The 20,214-nt window shown below is 47.2% G+C and overlaps 1 protein-coding gene across 1 annotated transcript in view; it reads left to right on the top strand.

Annotated features, from left to right (window-relative positions):
* The first annotated feature begins 3,871 nt into the window (after nucleotides 1-3,871).
* The window catches only part of Gabrr2 (gamma-aminobutyric acid type A receptor rho2 subunit), a 38,410-nt gene continuing 22,067 nt past the window's right edge, over nucleotides 3,872-20,214 (top strand). The window contains exons 1-2 of the mRNA XM_021222332.1: nucleotides 3,872-4,059; nucleotides 12,696-12,802. Of these exons, the coding sequence (XP_021077991.1) occupies nucleotides 3,872-4,059; nucleotides 12,696-12,802 (295 nt within the window). The remainder of the gene's footprint in view (nucleotides 4,060-12,695; nucleotides 12,803-20,214) is intronic.

Raw genomic sequence — 20,214 nt, forward strand, 5'->3', positions numbered from 1 at the left:
TCCTTCCTTCCTTCCTTCCTTCCTTCCTTCCTTCCTTCCTTCCTTCTTTCTTTCTTTCTTTCTTTCTTTCTTTCTTTCTTTCTTTCTTCTTTTTTTTGGTTTTCTGAGACAGGGTTTCTCTGTATAGCCCTGGCTGTCCTGGAACTCACTCTGTAGACCAGACTGGCCTTGAACTCAGAAATCTGCCAAGTGCTGGGATTAAAGGCGTGCGCCACCACGCCCAGCTCACCTTCTTAAACTTTAGCGATGTTGATAAACTGAGTCATATAAGAAATTACAATATTCTGCAGTGGCGCGCTACGAAAGGACCGGGAAAGTTAAGCTGTCAGCCTCTTAAAGTTTTATTCTGATAAGTTTTACTTAGCCTCCTGTATATGTTTTCAAGGTTAAACCTAAAACAAGTAACTAAAAGCAAGTGAGGTTTATTTAAAATTAGGTATTCTTAATAGATGATGCTCGGAACTCCTCAGAGCTCTGCTGACTATGGCATTTAAAATATCTAACAGAAAAAAAAAAAGCTTCCTACGATTGACAGAAACGCCCGATCCTGGCGGCAACCCTGAGGTCTCCTAAGGAGACAGTGGGGCAGAGAGGATTCCACCTGCATTGTGGTGGTGCTAACCACTGGGGAAAACGGCCACTACCACCAGGGCTCTGCTCAAGCTGGGGACACTACTGCATTGGCTGCCCTGCTCTGCCTTGTCACCATGGGTCAGTTTTTCCAAGTTTCTCTTCCCCGGGAAAATCTCTTGGACCTTTAAGGTCTGGCAGCCAGAGGTCTCTGCTGTCCTATAGAGCAACTGAAAATATACTATGGTCCTGGGTGACAGCTGAAGACCAGTGACCGTTGCTATGGATGAAGCCACCGAGACCACAGGAGCGTAGGGTAGACGCTCACTTGGTGGGAAGTCTGTCATTTTAATGGATACAGCGGCCATCTGGACTATACATCATGCTATGATTTATCCTTCTCAGATCTCCGATGGTTTTGACAGCTAATTGTGGCTTTATCAATTTAGCCTGGCCAATGCATCTCATATGTAAAAAAATCAGGTCTTAAAAAAAAAAATCAGCTTTTCTAGAGCTATTAGGTCACCTGATGAAAAAGGCAAGTTTACAGATTCGCCTCACTAACAGACTTCATATGAAACGATAAACAACTTTTACGATATAAAGGGGACTTGTTTCGCAAAGACAGTTTTTAGTAATCAGTCACTTATGTCTAATGGTAAATAACTGGATAAAAGAGTTTAAAGTTTATGTAAATTACAAAGGTTGAAAAGTAATTTAAATTATAACCATCTAAGGATATAAAAGCCTAAAAAATTATGAGAGTCTAAAAACCAATTTAAGATAGATAAATACAGATCACTCTATGCCATTGTTATACTAAGATTTCAAAAATTCAAAACTTTAATATTATTCAGTGGAGTTCTGATAAGCTTTGGCAAAGTCCTATCATCAGCTGCAAGCTCAAGATTTTAAATTTCCTCTGGTTGTCTTTGAACATAGACTTAAAGATGCTTCTTATGCTAAAAACATCTCTGTCCGACCAGTATACATCCAGTCCTCCAGACAGGGAAAAAATAAACTGTTGATGCTTTTTAAACTAAAATCATAGCTTTGCCACAGTCAAAGGTGTGAGTTTTTTCCAGACTCACTGGAAAAGTAAATTTTATGGACATCTGTTAGCTGTGTTTTCTACAAATTGGATTTCAGTGCAGGCTACAAACATAAGCTTCAGGGAGTCAAGAAAATCAGAAGACCTAGCTGCATCTCTCACGGGCCAGACAGACTCCAGATAAGTGCTCCTGTCAATCAACAGCCCAAGCTTACCTGCCTACTGCCCAGTCCCAAGGGGGAAGCTCCAATTGGAAACGTTTTCTTTAAGTTCTTTAACTTCTGTCCCTGCTCTATATCTGTCTTGGCAGAGCTCCACTCGGCTGGTAGACACCATCCAGAAATCAGGTGCAGACTACAATTGCTCCTAAGATGAGCTACACCACTCCAGTCCCAGGTAGTCCTGCAAAACTGGAAAGCCCTGGACTCGCTGAACACTGACATCAACCAGTCCAGTCGATGTGATTCTCCCTGTCTCTTTAGCTGGGTCAGCAATCCAAATGCTTCCGATAAATATCCCATTGCCCTAATCCCTCCTGGCCTTTAGCTAACATTGCGACCTTTCTGAGCTTCCTGCTCTAATTTCAGCAGGAAGTCGTTACAGAAGAGGATACATAGCCCTTTATCCTCAACAGAAGGCTGGGTTATTAAAGAAAACTCCCTGGCAAAGGGGAAAAAATGGATACCTCTAGTACCTACTGGCATACCAAGATTATACCGCCTTAAAAAAAAATTGATCTTTCTATGCTAACCAAAGGAGTCTAATTTATGAATGAACCATACATTACAGTTTTTGTTTCCCCCTAGATAATGAATGCCAAAACTTTATCAGGGGTCTGACAAGGACATTTAAGACAAAAGGGTACTGAGGAGCCCACCTGCCCCCATCTTATGGTTAAAAGCCATCTTCCAGTAAAGCCAAATTAGGCTTTTAAAAATTAATCCTGTTTCTCTAGGACTTGCACCACCAGTAACCTTAACTACAAATGGTCCTGTGTTACTTGTTACAGAAAACTGTAAAAGTGTCTATGTTTCAAAAAGTTCTTGTAACCATCTTGCAACACTACCTTTGTTTCAAAAAGTAATTGTAGCCACCTGTTGTCATGACAACCTAGTCCCGAGTGATGCGTCATGCTGCTCCTGTGACTCTGCGTATTTGCTTCCCATTTGGAAACCTTGCTTCGGTTAAATTTGGCCATGATGGTTTGGGTGGGTGGCGCTCTTGCTCCTTGCATCTTTGGGATTAACACAGTCTCACAGCATCCTCTTTAGTTACTCTGGCTTCCTAAGGCAACGGATTCAAATTAGGGGCCCTTACAAAATGAGATGCAACATATCCTCTTCCCTGATTTTGATTCCTCCTTCCTCACAGAAGAAAACGTCCAATTTTGTCTCTTTCCACCTAACCTCCACCCTCAGGTCTGTTTCTCCCACATCAAACTCTTCGTTTCCTGTACATAGTAACCAAGCTTTAAGCGATTTTAAAATACAACGTATTGTTCATCAGGCTAAGCACGACCTCATATATCTCTATCCTTCTAGTGTGCACAATTCCATTTCAAAGGATCAAAATCCCAGCCTAATTGCTGATGGTTGACCTTACACACTTCAGGGTCAAAGAGCAAAGTTAATTCAGAGCTCATGATAGGAAAAAAGAGGTTACATAATCACGATGTTTCCTTTTTTCAGGCTATTTTTCAAAAATCAAAATGAGTATCTTTGATTTTTTTTTTTCTGGAAAAAAAGAGGCATGTATTTGAGGTAAAAGCAGTTATCCTCAGTCATAGGTAAAAAATATTCTCTTAGGTCAAAGAACTCTCTAGAACCATCAGTGGGTTTTTTTTGTAGTTTTCCCTCAACACATGCAAATCCACTCAGAATCAAGCTGAGTTGCTGCTGGCTGTGACAGACCGGTTTTATGTAGCCAGAGAGATGGATTAATGATCCCAGCAAAAAGCTGGCATGTTCAAGAGATTTAAAATATTTTTTTTTTTTATGTAACAGCCTTAGCCAAAGCTGTTCTAGGGTTCAGAGGAACTCCAGTTCCCCAGGAGGACTGACTTCTTGACTAATGACCAATCTCTAAGCAGAGGGGAGGACAGAGCCTGGCATTTGTGTCATGTTCAGGTGTGTGGGGGCTAGGGGCTAGGCAGGCATCAGCACCAGTTAGGAGGTTGGGAATCTCAGCCTTGCCAACCATGCCCTTACAGCCTTTCAGAGAAGCGCTGACCAGAGGCCGGAGACAGGCTCCATGGTTAAGCCAGGGGTCATCTTCCCTATTAAAGGCCCCTGCACAGCTGCCTGTTGCATCATAGACGTGTGCAGAATGCCTTATTTGATGAGACTCGCTTTGTTCTTGTTTTGCCTGATGGCTCTCGTGGAGAGCAGAAAACCCAGGAGGAAGAGATGGACAGGGCTCCTGGAAACATCCAAGCCAAGGTAGGCTTGCTGGGTGAGGGGAGGAGGAAGGGTATTTCCAGTAGGTTTCCCCAGAGGAGCTAGTGGTTACTTCCTTAAATGTCCTATTATGGTGCCCCAGCTAGAGGGACCTCCACCTTCCCAAAGTGCTGACATCCCGCCATGGCCCCGAGCACAGGGCCATGCTGTTGTGAGACTTGATTCTGACACTTATGTGTCAGATGCGGAAGGTAAAAAAAAAAAAAAAAATCCCTGTGTTTCTTGATTTTGCTGCTTTACCTCTGTCAGGTTATATCCCACAGGGAACACAGAGGCTGGCTGAGGATTTCAGTCAAGAGCTGTAGGGGGAACTGTATATAAGGACTTAATGTGAACTATTAACAAGACATGCCACGTTGAAGTATTGCACCGCGGCAGGATGCCTGCAGAACTCGTGAGGCCCTGAGCTAGAATCCTAGCAAGACACAAATAGGTGAAATGTGATTGAGGCGGTCATCCTTAAATTATTTACCGGAGACGAACTTGATCGTATTCATGGGGTTTGTGTTACTGTTTTGAATTCTAGAGAACCTGCTTGTTACATCCCCAGCAATACACGTGAAGCAGCAGTGATTGCTGCTGCAGACATTTCCAAGAAATACTGATCGGGCCCAGCGTTTGCACTGAAAATTGTTGTATTAAGAAAAATCTCCGCTCCTAGTAAATCTGACTTGGACAGATGTAAAGAACTTGATCCCCCAAGCTGAGGCGTAAGGGCTGCTGGGCATGGAGACGAAGAAAGATTAGGCAGACAGAAACACCCGGGATGAAATGGTTTGCACTTGCCCCTCCAGGGTTCTGTGAATGAATGCTTTGGAATATAAATATATAATGTCTTTGTTTTTTAGTTTGTTTATTTGCAGGGCCTTGAGTATGTGAGATCAATTCTTTAGGTCAGTGGTCTTTAAATATGTTTTGGCCATGTGATGTTACTGGTAACAGTTTCTGGAAACTACCTCTAATATCTCTCTCTCTCTCTCTCTCTCTCTCTCTCTCTCTCTCTCTCTCACACACACACACACACACACACAGTATTGTAGGTAGGCATACTAGTTTAAGTGTTGGCTATTTATTTTCAAAAAGAAGCTAACGATAAGAACTATATAATCAACTTCTAGCCCTTCGGTGGAGACTGCTACTCTGGGAAACCCAGATCTCCATGACGGTCTGTCCTCCTCAGCCAGGAAGCACAGTCCAAACTTATCTTGGTTATGTGTTTAGGAGTACAGGCCTGAACCAGAAAGGGACCTCAGAGTCCAGCTGCATTTCTGAACTCTGATTTTGGGAAATATGATCAGGAGTGGCATGAAAAGGAGATACGGAGTCCAAGAGGGTTGGGAAACTCTCTTGTGAGCCATTTAAATAGATGTCTTCACAACAGAATTCTAGAACCTTTTGGATTCAGATGGGCATCGTGAACCTTGAAGAGGGGCTTAGATCCCAGTGACTCTTAGATAAAGCTGATCTGTGGGTCACTCTCCCACTGAGAACATGCTAGAAGACGGCCTCAACAGCTCATTTTACAAAGGCATGGGTGTCTCAGGGGTGTGAGTCACTCACACTAGAGGAAAAGTATTGCAGGAAGCTGTCCCCTCAGAATGGTGCCCACACTCTAGGACCCCACTCAGCAGGCTGGCTGCTGCAACTTCTGCTGACCCTCAGAAGACCCGGAGTTTCACTTGACACTATGTGACACTAGGAAAAGCTCAATTCTGACACTTGGAGTGAACGCCATCTCTTTAAAACGTGCCCCATGAGGAGTTAACCTGAGAGAAGATGAACACAGCCAAAGCATGTGTGCTCACTGATGCAAAGCTGTGCGAGGCTAGGAAGCCCAGCGCAGGGTCACCCCTTTGTTCTCAGCCTTGGGACCCTTCTTAGAAGTCTTGATCACACACAAACACATATACGCATTCATACACACAGAGCACCCACGTGGTTCTAGTCATAGACACACCCAATGTACATGGTCTCCCTCACATAGTCACACACGACACATGTTACTATACACCACATGCCTTCTGTTAACCTGACGGCCTTCCCGCATCTCCTGGCAAACCACTCATACCGAGCAGTTACTCCGCCCAGCAGCTGCTTTTTAAAACCTGCGGCTGATTTTCTGATCTTTGGTGGTCCCCCGTGCTGAGCTGCTCCTTTCATGGAAAATTTCCTCGCTCTTCCTTTCTGCCTCCTACCTCAGCCCACGCCCCCTGCCTCCATCCTTCCTACTTGCTTCCAAGCTACGGGTCTGCCCTTTCCCATCTCTGAGCCTGGGCTTCTTTTGCGTTCTCCTTTCTCATCAGCCACCTCTCTGGGCCCCAGCCTTGGCCCTTCCTCTGTGGTTTTCATCGTGGGTCTGTTTTTCAGGACCAGGGCTAGCTTCTTCTGCGCCTTCCCCTCCCGCCCCTGCCTCCGCCCCCAAGTAACTCTTGCCCATGATAAGGTGTCGAGAAGCCAGGGAAGGTGCTCTCTGGCCATGCAGCTTTTTTTCTTCCTGACCTCAGTTTCTCCAACTGAAAAATAAGTTTGATAATCAGGGAGGAGTGTCTAAAATTCACAGTTGAGTACCCGCACGGAGCAGAGCTGTCTGTGCGACAAGGGTGTTAGGATAGCAAATCAACCAAGATCCAGAACTCGAACCTGCGCCCACGGGCACAGCTGCTCCACAGGCGTGGTGAGCACGCCCTCCCTTTTTAATTTTCTTCTCATAGAAGGCTAGGTTTAAGGTCGCCCAACATTTGTGACTTCTTACCAAGAAGGTGGGGCTCAGAAGTTTGGGGCTAATGGCCATGCCTGACCAAAAAAAAGTGAAGAAGCCCCCTCATGACGAATAGCTCAGGGCCCTGGAGAACCTTAGTGACACTCCAGTTATCAAACAACTAGACCCTTAAAGCAAACAACTCCTGAGCCCCAAAGGCAACGGATTTCAAGCTGCTGTATCCCGCCCGAGTGACGGCATTCTGTAACTTCCGGTTTGCTAATGCTTCCCTAGATTGCTGTGGGAAGTGTGTTGACAGGAAGGATTTGAGCCTGTGAGGCAGAGGGCACGGTTAATGTCTGTGATCGGCTAAGCTCTCTGAGCTCCTCATCCACCCCCCTGCAGTTTTGCAGGGGATCTGCTTATGGTGGCTGGGCTACGCGGGCGAGTGGCTCCGGGTCCTGTCCTGGAAAAAAGGACTGAGCAGAGAAGCAACTGAAAACGTAAAGACCCATATAAAGACTTCCAGTGGAGAAACTGGGAGCAAGGAGAAAGTTCAGTATCTGCGTTGGTTGGGTTTTGTCAACTTGACACAAGCTGGAGCTATGTAGGAAGCAAGAACCCCGACTGACTGAACGCTCCATCAGATTGGTCTGTGGAGCGTTTTTCTTGATTGACAATTGATGCCAGAGGGTCCAGCCCACTGTGGGCAGTGCCACTCCTGGGCAGGAAGATGGTCCTGAGTATAATAAGAAAGCCAGTCAGCAAGCAGCATCGCTCCATGGCCTCCGCATCAGCTTCTGCCTCCAGGGTCCTGCTTGACTTTCTGCCCTGACTTCCCTTTGTGATGAGCTGTAAGCTGTAAGATGAAATAACCCCTTCATTCCCAACTCTCGGTGTTTCTCACAGCAAGAAAGCAAACTAAGGCAATAGGTCAGAGAGTGGCGGTACAAAATAGGCCAGGCTTTCCTGCTCGGTAGCACAAACCTTTGTAAATCCATATACAATTTCATACATTGCTGTCTCATTAGCATTTTGTTTGTTTGTTTGGTTGGTTGGTTGGGTTTTTGGGACAGGGTCTCATCATGTAGCTCTGACTGCCCCAGAGCTCACTATGTAGACTAAGCCGGTCTTGAACTCACAGAGATCTACCTACCCCTGCCTCCCAAGTGCTAAGATTAAATGTGTGCACCACCACTCCTGGTTTCATTAGTATCTCAAATTTTCACCCTGAGGTGTGTCTTTTAATCTTAATATACTTTAGGGTGCTGCTATTCCTCTGCCACCTTTAGGGTGTGTGCGACGGGGGTCGGGAGTCCCAGCCTGTTCTTTTCACATGGTGTAAACATCCAGGCTTTTCTTAAGATCTTCTGGCCCCTCCTGTTCTCTGACCTCCCCATCTCCTGACTCTTCTGTTCTGCCTCAACTCCCCACAGGTCGCTGTCTGCAGAACCAGGCCTGGTCCCAGACCCCTGAGAGTGTGGAAATCCCTCAGGGACCCCAGGACATGACCGCTCATGCCCAAGGGGACCGGACTGGGCCCACGTTCTGTGGCTAGCTCCAGTACCGGAAAAGCTGGGGGGGGGGGCTTTTCTTCTTGCCATGCTCTTCCATGATAGACTTGTCTAAAGGTGAATCTGGTCACTGCATCCTCCTCTGTGTGCTCATCACCATTTTTTTTTTTTTGCTTTCCCATTGCCTTTCAATCGGTAGAATTCCTCCTGGGATTGGGCTCTGCCTGACCTGGGGCTTGCACATTCCTGCAATAAGCAGTATGCACAGTCCCATCCACGTGCCGTAGCTGACGGTGTGGGTCCCATATCACGTGTTCTATGGAGTCCACCTGGGGACGTGGAGCTTAGCTGTTGGACACAAGAGCTTAGAGAGAGATGATGATAGTCACATATGCCATGGCAATGCAAACCACCGGCATGGGGGAGCCTGCCAGAGATCGCTAAGAGGGACAGGCATGCTGGGACATGGGCTTGGTCACACTGGAAGGGGGGATGGGGAGGGGTGAGGGAGGCAGCAGTACCAGGAACAGACTGAGCAGGCAGAGGGGTAGCAGAACCCCTGAGTGTTTTATTTCGAAAGACAGCAGTGCCATTATTGGAGTCCTCCCTGCTCTGGCAGGCCTGTGGCTGGGCACTGTCCCTGATAGCACGGAAGGCCACTGCACATGGAGTCCAGCTCTTACGAGAGTTTTATTTTTTTGTTTGTTTGTTTGTGGTGAAGAAAAATTTGAGGCTTAAAGGACCTGGGGTGGGGGCAGCAAAACTACTTTACATTGGTACTGTCCCGGCATTTGCCCAAACCTTTAGAATGGCCAACACCAAAGTGAGCCCTGGGGTCAACATGGGCTCTGGTGGTAATGATGGGTCAGGGCAGGGTCATCAATTGTCAAAAAGGTCCTGCTGTGGGAAGGGATGTGGCTTGTGGCTAATGCAAGCTGTGTACAGAGAGGAACCCAAAGACTGGCTCAGATTTATAAAAGGAAACAAAGTATATATATATATATATATATATATATATATATATATATATTTATAAAAGGAAACAAAGTATATATATATATATGTTCTCAAATGAAGGTAGAGGAGAGTTGGTGTAGATTGGCCCTCTGCTTACTTTTGGTTCAAACCGGGAGAAAGTGGAGTCCAGTTTAATTGCTCCTGGGAATGAGTCATTAAAGGGGGGAAGCTGGGGATCTGGCAGTAGTGGTTGAGGGCAGAGACCAGGGGTTCTGTGTCAAGGAAGGTCAGCTACTTCACCTCAGAGCCTTACAATAGAAGGAAATGTAGACAGAAGACCTGGTGGTGGCTCAGCTGGAACCAGCTGACTGAACCAGGTTAGCGGCCGACAAGCCCCAGGTGTCCCATGCCCCTGGCACAGTTGCTGGCTGTACCTGTCTCTTTTGGCTCAGTCTTCCCTTTCCTCCCTCTACTCCAGGTATCAGAAGCCCCCCATGGCCCATCTTGATAGTTTCCATGACAATCATTTCTCTTATTCATTACCCTGCCTGTAGTTTTCCGGCGCTCAGCACTCCCTACATCATTTACCCATCCACTTGCCTGTCACCTCCACAGCTCAGTCACAAGCTCAGGAGGATGTGAACAACACTCCCTCATGCCGTGAACACATCAGGCAGGGGAGCTGCTCCCAGAAACATGTCAAGCAAGTGAACATGGTCCTGGCACTGGGTACTAGCAGATGGCTGACCATATGGATGCTGCCATCCTCAGATGAAGGGGGGCGGGGAACCAGGTGGAGTCAGAACCCTCACTGGAAGTGAGGGAATGAACAAGAAGTTTGGGACTGTAAAATGGAGAGAGGCAGCCCAAAGGGATCTGTGTGGGTCAGGGGCCTTGCCAACCCTTAAACTGGCACCGAGCTAATAATAAAATGTTCTGTGATCATGAAAGCATTATCTATACCATCCAAGGCAGTGGCCACAAGCCACGAGCTGTTCTTAAGCACTTATACACAGCTAGTATGAGAGAGAAACTGGATATTAATTGTATCGAATTCTGTTTCTGTGTAAGATGTAAATTTAAATGGCTACCCCTTTCTTTCTTTCTTTCTTTCTTTCTTTCTTTCTTTCTTTCTTTCTTTCTTTCTTTCTTTCTTTCTTTCTTTCTTTCTTTCTTATTTTTTTAAAGATTTATTTATTTATTATATGTAAGTACACTGTAGCTGTCTTCAGACACTCCAGAAGAGGACGTCAGATCTTGTTACGGATGGTTGTGAGCCACCATGTGGTTGCTGGGATTTGAATTCTGGACCTTCGAAAGAGCAGTCGGGTGCTCTTACCCACTGAGCCATCTCACCAGCCCCCGGCTACCCGTTTCTAATGGCCGCTCCGTGGATGTGCATGGCTTCGATGTCCCACTGCACTATCCTGTCGGCTCAGAGCTGGCTGAAGATGGGAGTTAAGACAGGTGTCTCTGAGAGCCACTTGCCACCTCTCCCCCAATGGCTTCATCAGGAAACACTGTACTTTCTAAAGCCGAGTGGGTGGGGCAGGAGCTTGAGGGTGAACGATAGGATGCAAAAGGAGCGGCAACGCTCAGAACAAGAGGACCATTAGCTGTACAACACTTCGGAATGTGGCACGCAGCAGTTGGCACGCAGCAGTTGGCACGCAGCAGTTTGCAGGTCCTGAGAAGATCTGCTGCCTCTCATGTGTTGGTCACCTCACCTCTTAAGCCATGCGGTCGGCCCAGACTTGCATGTGGGCACCTCTGGAAATCGCCAAAAAGCAGGGCCAGAGTAAAGTCCTGCCAGATTTCAAGTCCACTCACCCAGCACTACCAGGGCTTTGGAAAGTCCCACACTCCCCCTCCTCAGAGTCCCCCAGTCCCTCAGCAGCAACATGGCAGCCCCCAGGTGATTACCTGGTGGTTAAGTCTGAGAGCCACTGACAGGAAGTGATAGCTTGCAATCACCCACATGTCACAGGATCTTAAGATGTCACATTGGAGCCATGGTCCTCAGTGTGGCTGTATGGGAATTAGTGTGGGTCCCTCCCGGGGAGGGATTTAAACTTTTTTTTTTTAAGATTTACTTATTTATTATATATAAGTAAGCTGTAGCTGTCTTCAGATGCACCAAAAGATGCACCATCTCATTACAGATGGTTGTGAGCCACCATGTGTTTGCTGGAGTTTGAACTCATGACCTTTGGAAGAGCAGTCAGTGCTCTTAACTGCTGAGCCATCTCTCCAGCCCTCAGAGATGGATTTACATGGTCTGGGTTTGGGCACAAGCATCAGGGTTTTTGAAAGTTCCCAGGGAACCCTAACACATAGTTAAAGCCAAGAATCACCCGGTTTAAAGACAACATTGGCCAAACATGCTAGAATCAATTTGAATTCCTTCTAGAAGCTGGCTGGTGCATGCTTCACACTGCTCCCACCTCACTGGATGTCTAGTGTGTGTTGGGCATCGGGCTTGACACAGACACACAGAGATGCACTCACATCCCATCTTTCAGGTCGTCGGAGAAATACAAATGGTACAGCCTAGATGCCCCACATAGAGAACCAGCCTTCCTGCCGCAGCATCACCGTCCAGTAGGCAAATGCTTTACAATCTTCTGCTCATGTGACAAAATTAATCTGCAAAAGAGTATAAGACAATGAGGAGACCGAGCTAGGTGAGGGATGGACAGATCTGTCCCCTGGACTGACAGAAGCCCCTGCAGCTCTGCTGGGGGAAGCAGTGTTTAGAGCTTTGGGGATGTTTTTTTTCACAGCATATTTATTACACACCATCTTGTAACACACGAGTCTCACCATGCAGCCCTGACTGTCCTGGAACTCACTCTGTAGACCATGCTGGTTGTACTCACAGAGATCCACCTGCCTCTGCCTTCTGAGTGCTGGCATCGAAGGTGTACATCACCAAACCACCGCGCTCAGCTTTGGGAAATTTTTTTCAGAGGAAGAAAGTCATAATCTTTACTACCCCTCAGTTTAAACACTTTTTTTTTTATTCTGAGACAGGGTTTCTCTGTGTAGCCCTGGCTATCCTGGAACTCACTCTGTAGACCAGGCTGGCCTTGAACTCAGAAATCCGCCTGCCTCTGCCTCCCGAGTGCTGGGATTAAAGGCGTGCGCCACCACGCCCGGCTCAGTTTAAATACTTTCATCTAGTCACAACTCACTAAGACCTTGGCAGGTACAAAATGCCCTCAGGGGACAATATTTGCTCTCAGGGATGTTCTGGAAGAATCTGTCCTGGGGTGGACATCCTTGTGAGGGTGTGGGCGGTGTAGAGACCCTCTAGTCTTCTGCCTCCTCGTGTGCATCAGAATAAAGAAGAAGTGCTGAGCAGGTGGACCCTGAAGGGAGTCTTCCATCCACTCAGTCTCTCCCAGAGCCTCGGTGGGCCATGGACACCCATTTCTGTTTCTTTGCAGCCGCCCGTATAAAAAGAACCTTGATGTGACCAAGTCCCGGACAGGAAAGCCCCGGCCTCTGCTCAGGGTAGAGGACCACGACTTCACCATGAGGCCAGCCTTTGGAGGTAAGAAGGTGCCCTCCCCTTACTGTTGGGTCCCAGGCACCTTGTCTCACCTGTCCCCAGTGCCGCTGCACTGAGGCCCAGCCTGGGCCATGCTCTGGGACACAGCTCCCCCTCCCCCCAGTGAGGTAAGCTAAGGAGAGAAAGGTCCCAGGCAGGCAGTGGAGGGGCTGTTGACAGAAAGAGGCTGTAGGCAACTCAGCCTTTATCTTCTTTTTCCTTTACCAAGGAGACCAGGCTAATTATTTTTTGAAAAACAAAACAAAACAAAACAAAGACAGAACAGATAGCGAAGGATCTAGTCACCCCATGACCAGCTGGGACTCCTGGTGGTGGAGCCACCATAGTCCAAGGCAGCAGTCACCTTGCTCATGATGAAGTCCCTCACACTTGGTACTGCGTTTCACCATCAGCTTTCCCCTTTGGGGATCTGGGACCTGCATTCAGTTGGGTTGGGCTGCTGTGACATAACCGTCATAGCACGGTGGCTCAGAAACCATACACATTCGTTTCTCACAGGTCTGAGATCTAATTATGCATCCCCTAACAATAGCATCACCTGGTGTGGCTGTTGATCAGCGTCCAACACTCTCATTTTGTAGGGTGTTAGCATCCAGGCCATGGCAGGTGGGAAAGGAGACAGCATGTCTGATACGGAATGAGAATAGCAGAATACACAGACACCCTCAGATAACCCTAACCCACAGGCACGTGAAGGAACTAAGGGCCAGCGCATGTTAGAAAGCAGCCTTGGCCAGGACACCCCGGGCAGGCTACTTATTTTCTGATCTCTGCCTTCTAACATCCTTTAGGATCCCCACCCCACCCCACCCCATTTTCCTGGGGCAGGGATAGCCTTCACGACATCCACATTTTCCCGAGGCATCAGTAAGCTGTCGAATATCCTCAGGCAAGCCACCGATCTTTTCTGAGCCTCTGTTTGCCACTTTATAAAATGGGAACAGCAATCAACTTCCAGAGCTGTCCAGACTGACAGATAATATATGCAAAGCCCTTGACGCTTGCTCGTTCACGTCCTCACAGAAAGCCCAGCTGTCAGGCTTCCTCCTTCCTGTGAGGCTATCGAAGGATTTAGAAATTAATTTATCTCACAGGCTTTTGCGTTTTAAAAGGCAATGTATTTAACACGGATTCTGGGTGGAACTCGGGTCATCAGGCGTGTGCGACAGGTACTTATCTGCTAAGCTACTTCAGCAGCCACACTGAGTTTATTTTAGATCCACATAGTATGTAAGTCTGCTTGGGGCATAAGACTGAAGAAACTGAACAGGTCTTTACCGACAACTCAGCTGTGTTAGTTGGGCCAGGGAGAGAGACTGAGGGTGTCTGCTGAGGAAGAATGGGCCTCACTGGCTTGAAAGGAGAACCACAGGAAGTCGTGTCATGGGGACCGGAAGAGGCTGGCCAGAAAAGAAAGGAAGCTAGGGAGCTGCGGGTGCGAAGGATGCAGGGCTGCACAGGCTTGAGTGCCATCAGCAACAAAGGAAGTAGCTACCACAGCATGGACACACATGTCTGATTGAGAAGTCCAGTGGCTGCTGGGGATTGGACTCAAGTCCTTCGGAAGGGAAATACATGTTCTTAATCTCCGAGCCATCTCTCCAGGCCCTGGAACTTCCTCCATTGCCTGGATTTGGAATTAACTAGGCCTCCTTCTAGTCTCCAATTGCTTCTGTGGGTGCACCTCCCAACACTGCGCGATATCTCCATTCCCTGGTTCTCAGCTCCTGGAGAAAGGAAACACATCAGCCCCACACCCCAACACACACACACACACACACACACACACACACACACACCCTGGCTGTACTGCTCCGGGCTTGTAGCAGACACTGTGAAATATTGAGTTTACTGGTCAGTCAGTGAGGCTGTGTGGACCTGTGGGGTGCTGCACACCTGCGAGGACTTATTCAAGTTAAGCTGCAATGTGCAATGTTATCTATTCTTTTCTCTTGTTTTCTCCCTCCTCCTCCTCCTCTTCCTCCTCCTCCTCTTCCTCCTCCTCTTCTTCCTCCTCCTCCTCTTCTTCTTCCTTTTCCTCCACTTCTTCTTCTTCTTCTTCTTCTTCTTCTTCTTCTTCTTCTTCTTCTTCTTCTTCTTCTTCTTCTTCTTCTTCTTTCTTTCTCTCTCTCTCTCTCTCTCTCTCTCTCTCTCTCTCTCTCTCTCTCTCTTAGCTAGGATTGAAACCAGGGTTCATCATGTGCTAACCACATGTTCTACCACAAAGTAATATTCTAACAATCTGACATCCAAACTGTCAAGTTAAGACAATCAGTAAGGAATTGTGTGTGTGTGTGTGCGTGTGTGTGTGTATGTTTGTGTTTGATTTTTTTTAAGATTTATTTATTTTTATTTATATGAGTACACTGTACCTGTCTTCAGACACACCAGAAGAGTGCATCAGATCCCATTACAGATGGTTGTGAGCCACCATGTGATTGCTGGGAATTGAACTCAGGGCCTCTGCAGTAAGGAATTGTTATTACATTGTAACTAATTGTTTTTTCATTGTAACTAATTTTGTTAGTGTGAGAAAATGCCATCATAAAAAGAGACTTTGTGAAGGAGCCTGTAGAATTCTTGGCCTGTGGACCCTCAGTGAGTTCCTTATTCACTTTGATGTGGCAGCTTCTCCACAGGTAACACGGGACCCCACAGATACTCTTTTTTCCATATTCACGGTAACTAGGAACACACTCTACTAACACTGCTTGGGGGTTATCCCATAGCATTTGCTGCTGGGCCGTCCTGCTGTGTTCTGTGTATGATGGTCTCAATCCTGTTTCTGCTGACTCCACTGGGGAAAGCATAACCTACCATCGCAAAGTTTGAACCCAGGCCCAGGTGATGAGCGAGAAACCTCGTTGGGGGGACTCCAGGCACCATAGGCAGTACTGGTACTGCAGGGATCCACTCTGGATACATGACGGATAATTGGGGACCAGATTGTCAGTATGACCCCCCAGTGATCTAGACACCAGTGTCAGAGGTTGGGAGACAGTTTTTCCTCTACACGGATGAACCCATCTGTAGCCCGCCCCTCTGCGCTGTTAGTGCTGAAGGTGACGTCAGAAGGAGTAAGGTGCAGGCTGTCCTCTGGGCAAGTGAGCCCTGCCACAGTGACTGTGGCATGCTAATGTAACCGCTTGTGAGGATAGCCTGCTACTCTTTATCAACGAAAGGCCAGTGACTTGAGGGTGAACTGTTGGCACACGCGTGCGCAGGGACACACACACACACACACACACACACACACATGATGTATTGGGAAAACTAACAACTGAGAGGCCGCTGTCAGAGATGACTGTTTTGGTGTGTCAGTTATGTGCACAAGCTTTATATGGAGGGGGGAGGAGGAGGGGGTCATGGGTAGGACTGGGAGACTCCTAGGAGATACTACAGTGGCCTAGAGGGGGGAGGTTACCTTAATGACTTATCTGGGCATGAAGGGGAGGAAAGAAGAGGTTTAGGTCAAGCCAATCTTACCCACAGGTTAAAGCTGAAAAGGTGCGGACACAGTATAGAGGCTGAGATCTAGCCTTCCATTCTGTTCTCATCACCCAGCAGGCGGCACTTTTGACAGGCCTAATGGGGGAATCGCTGCTTTATGCTGCTTTATGCTAAATAGCCCCGTCTCTGGAAGTAATTCAGGAAACCCTTGCCACCATAACCCACAGACTCAAGGCCTTGTCAGCAAAGCTCACGGAAACTGATAATAGACTGGCAACTGTGTAGCCTCCAGAATCTGTGCTTTTAAAACATGACCAAAAGCAAGATGACCTAGGTGTGAATTCTGGCTTTCCCTTCATTCGAACCCTGTGTGTAGCATCCATCACAGGCTTTGTATGGACTATCGAGATTAAAGTACCTACCTCGTAGACAGATGAGGAAGCTGGACCTCAGAGAAATATGTGTGCCCAACGCCACACTAAAGCCAACGACGGAGACAGAACTCAGACCCAGATAGTATGATAATGCAGTTGTTTAATTGTTTTAAAATTTGAGATCACATAGCTTTTCAAAAGTCGGTTTCCCAGAATAAGGGTAGTTCAGTTTCTCCGTCTATATCATATAAACACTCGAGTTACATGCATGTGCGCATGTGCAAATACACAAAACCCTGTGCCTTTCTCCAGAGGCTCCAGGATGTTTCCCACCTGTCTGCTTTACCCAGATGCATCTTGTCAGTGGGTAGGGCCAGGGCACAGACATGCGCAGTCAGCATCTTGTCAGTGGGCAGGGCCAGGGCACAGACATGCGCAGTCAGCATCTTGCCGGTGGGCTGAAGGATAACTAAGGAGGAGAGGGGAGATGCAAGGCAAGAAGGGCAACAGAGAGAGAGAGAGAGACAGAGACAGAGGGAGAGACAGAGAGGTTCTCCACTCTATCTGGAGCTTGTTAGGTCATGTTACCTCAAAAGGGGCGTGGTCACTTCCATGGTCTTGTACACTCTCTGGTTTTGGTTATTCTTACAGCAATCACCTCATCCGATTGAAGAACTAACTGGTTGAGGAGGTCAAGAATGACTTACTCAGAGACTGCGTCCCTAGTCTACATAAACCCAAGAATGACCTCATTCTTGCCCCATCTGTAGGGCCACAAAGCCTGCAGTGTGCCCCTTCCTCCTTGTCCATCGCTTCAGAGGAACCACATGATGTTGGCTTTGTGCCGAGCATCCATCTCTCTGAGGTGTATGCTCTGGGACTGCAGGAAGTCCGATGTTTTCTTGAGTGTAGTCGGGCATCTGGTGGCACTAACACCTCTGGTAGCTTTAACTTATTCTTAGATACTGTGACGGCTAATTTTTGCTGTCAACTTGACTACATCTGGAATCAATGAATACCCAAGCAGCCAGACATTATTCCTTACTGGATTAGTTGAGGTGGGGGAAGCACCCTAACTGTTGGCTACACCTTATGGTGACACCCACATAAAAAGCATGGAAGAAGGAAAGCTTTTGCCTTCTGCCGGCTTTCTCTCACACTTGCTGGCAAGTCCACCTATCCTGCTGCTTTTGCTGGCCTTAGAACTTGAGGATTCCAATATGGACTGAGGACGGGCTGAGACATCCGGCCTCCCAGGCTGAACAACGACCAGATTCTTGGACTTTTCTTCAGGAGACATCCATTGTTGGACTAGCTGGACCATAGCTTGTAAGCCACTCTAGTAAACCCCCTCTTAAAATGTACAGATTCGGGGGCTGGTGAGATGGCTCAGCTGGTAAGATGGCTCAGCTGGTAAGAGTACCCGACTGCTCTTCCGAAGGTCCCGAGTTCAAATCCCAGCAACCACATGGTGGCTCACAACCATCTGCAATGAGATCTGACTCCCTCTTCTGGAGTGTCATAAATAGTATTTTAAAAAAAAGTACAGATTCACTCTATCAGTTCTGTTTCTCTAGAGGACCCTGACACGAACAGATTGTGGTACTGGGAATGGTGTTCTACTGTGACAGGGCTGACCATGATGGTTTTTTGGGAGACCTTGACCTAGGAACGTGGTTGAATGCTCTAAGCAAGGTTTAAAGGGACATTCTAGCAGGAGTGTGGAATACGGTAGTGCTGAGAGCTATGTGAGGCTTAGCTTAAGAAGTTTCAGATGGGAAGATATTGCAACTAGGCTGGAGACCATTCTTGTCATATTTTGATAAAGAATGTGGCTGCTTTTTGCCTTGGTCCTAAAAATTTGCCTGAAAATTGAAAAAAAAAATGGACTAATTTCCTTGGGCAGAGGGGATTTCAAGACAACCTAATCTGCCACTGTATTTTACAGGTCTACAATGAAAAAGAACAGGTAAGATATACAGAATGTACAGTTGGTGGATAGCAAGGGCACCAGGACATGTAAGGTTGGAGCCAAAGCTTGTGCTGAAGGAGATAAGAAGGGGCCCCATGTAAAACGGAGTAAGAGAGTCACACCCCTGAGGGTGGTTGACACTGTGGCTCCTGCGCTGTGGATCTATGGCTCTCTGGGAACAGAGATGTCCAACAGGGGGTTTTGGAAGCCCTGTGGGTATATCGCTGGGTCCAGCAGTCAGTACACAGATCAATTTACTTAAGAACTGATTGAAGAACTGAGGGCAGGGACATCCAGGATGGGGTAAGGTCATTGGCTGGAGCTTAGGGTACCTGGGATGCCACATTAGCATGTGGAAACAGGTGCTGGCTGAATAGGTTTTTTTTTTTTTTTTTTTTTTTTTTTAGGAAAAGGGAAATTGGTCCTCTAATCAAGTTATGGTCATGTGATATTCCTCAGGTAGGGGATTTTGAATTCCCCAGACAAGGTCAGAGAAGAAGACCTGCTAATGAAGGGAGTCTCCCACATTGCGCCGAGTTCAGAGGTTACCCTGTCATGGTGGACTTCGGCCTTAATTAGCAGAGCTTTCCCACAAGACGCTAGCCGAATAATCCTGCAATTTGTGAAAGGAAAAAGGCTTGTGGAATATTATGTTCCCTAGAAGCAACAAGACATTTGCTTATTGAAATTTAATTCAAGGAGGGGCCAGGCTCCAACCCAAGCAGATAGCCAAACATGGCAGCTTCAGTCATGTATTGGCTTTAGCTTCATCAAGGATACATAAGTGTAGTAGTGTCTTGAATAGGAATGGTGCCCACAGACTCGTCTGTTTGAATGCTTGGCCATAGGGAGTGGCACTAGGAGGTATGACCTTGTTGGAGGAAGGGTGTCATTGTGGGGATTGGGCTTTGAGGTTATGTATGCTCAAGCTACGCCCAGTGTGGCACACAGTCTCCTGCTGCCTGGGGATTAAGATGTAGAACTCTTGGTCCCTCTAGCACCACACCTGCCTGCGTGCTGCCATGCTTCCCACCATGATGGTAATGGTCTGAACCTGTGAAACTGTAAGCCAGCCCTAATTAAATATTTTCCTTTTAAAAGAGTTGCTTTGGCCATGGTATCTCTTCACAGCAATGGGACCCTGAGGCAATGAGTAAGGGGTTGTGGGGTCTTCCTCAATGGGTAAAGAGGGCTGCTGAGACCAGGCTGTGGCAAGAAGTTTTATATGGAGTCCCAGAGATGCCACTGTGAAGATGTGACTATGAGATCTGGATTCTGCTAGTGACTCCATGATGTTGGAGGTGCCAAAGCCATGGGGTATCGTTCAGGAAGAGCTAAAGACAGGGAGTAGAACTAGCCAAAGAGAGGGAAGTGTGTTGCTGTCAGCAAAGCTGAAGAGCAAAGCCATCTAAGCCCTTCACACCAGGCATGAAGGACTGGAAGTTTTCTCTGCTGAGTTTTGGTCTTGCTTTGGTCCAATAGTCCCCACTCTGCCCCCATTCCTCCCTTTTGGAATGGTCATGTATAGATGTACAAATGTATGTTGGAAGTATATGATTTGCCTTTTGATTGCAATTAAGAACTTGCCTCAAGTTTCA

Source organism: Mus pahari, chromosome 22, assembly GCF_900095145.1.
Source record: "Mus pahari chromosome 22, PAHARI_EIJ_v1.1, whole genome shotgun sequence".
Taxonomy (NCBI): Eukaryota; Metazoa; Chordata; class Mammalia; order Rodentia; family Muridae; genus Mus; species Mus pahari.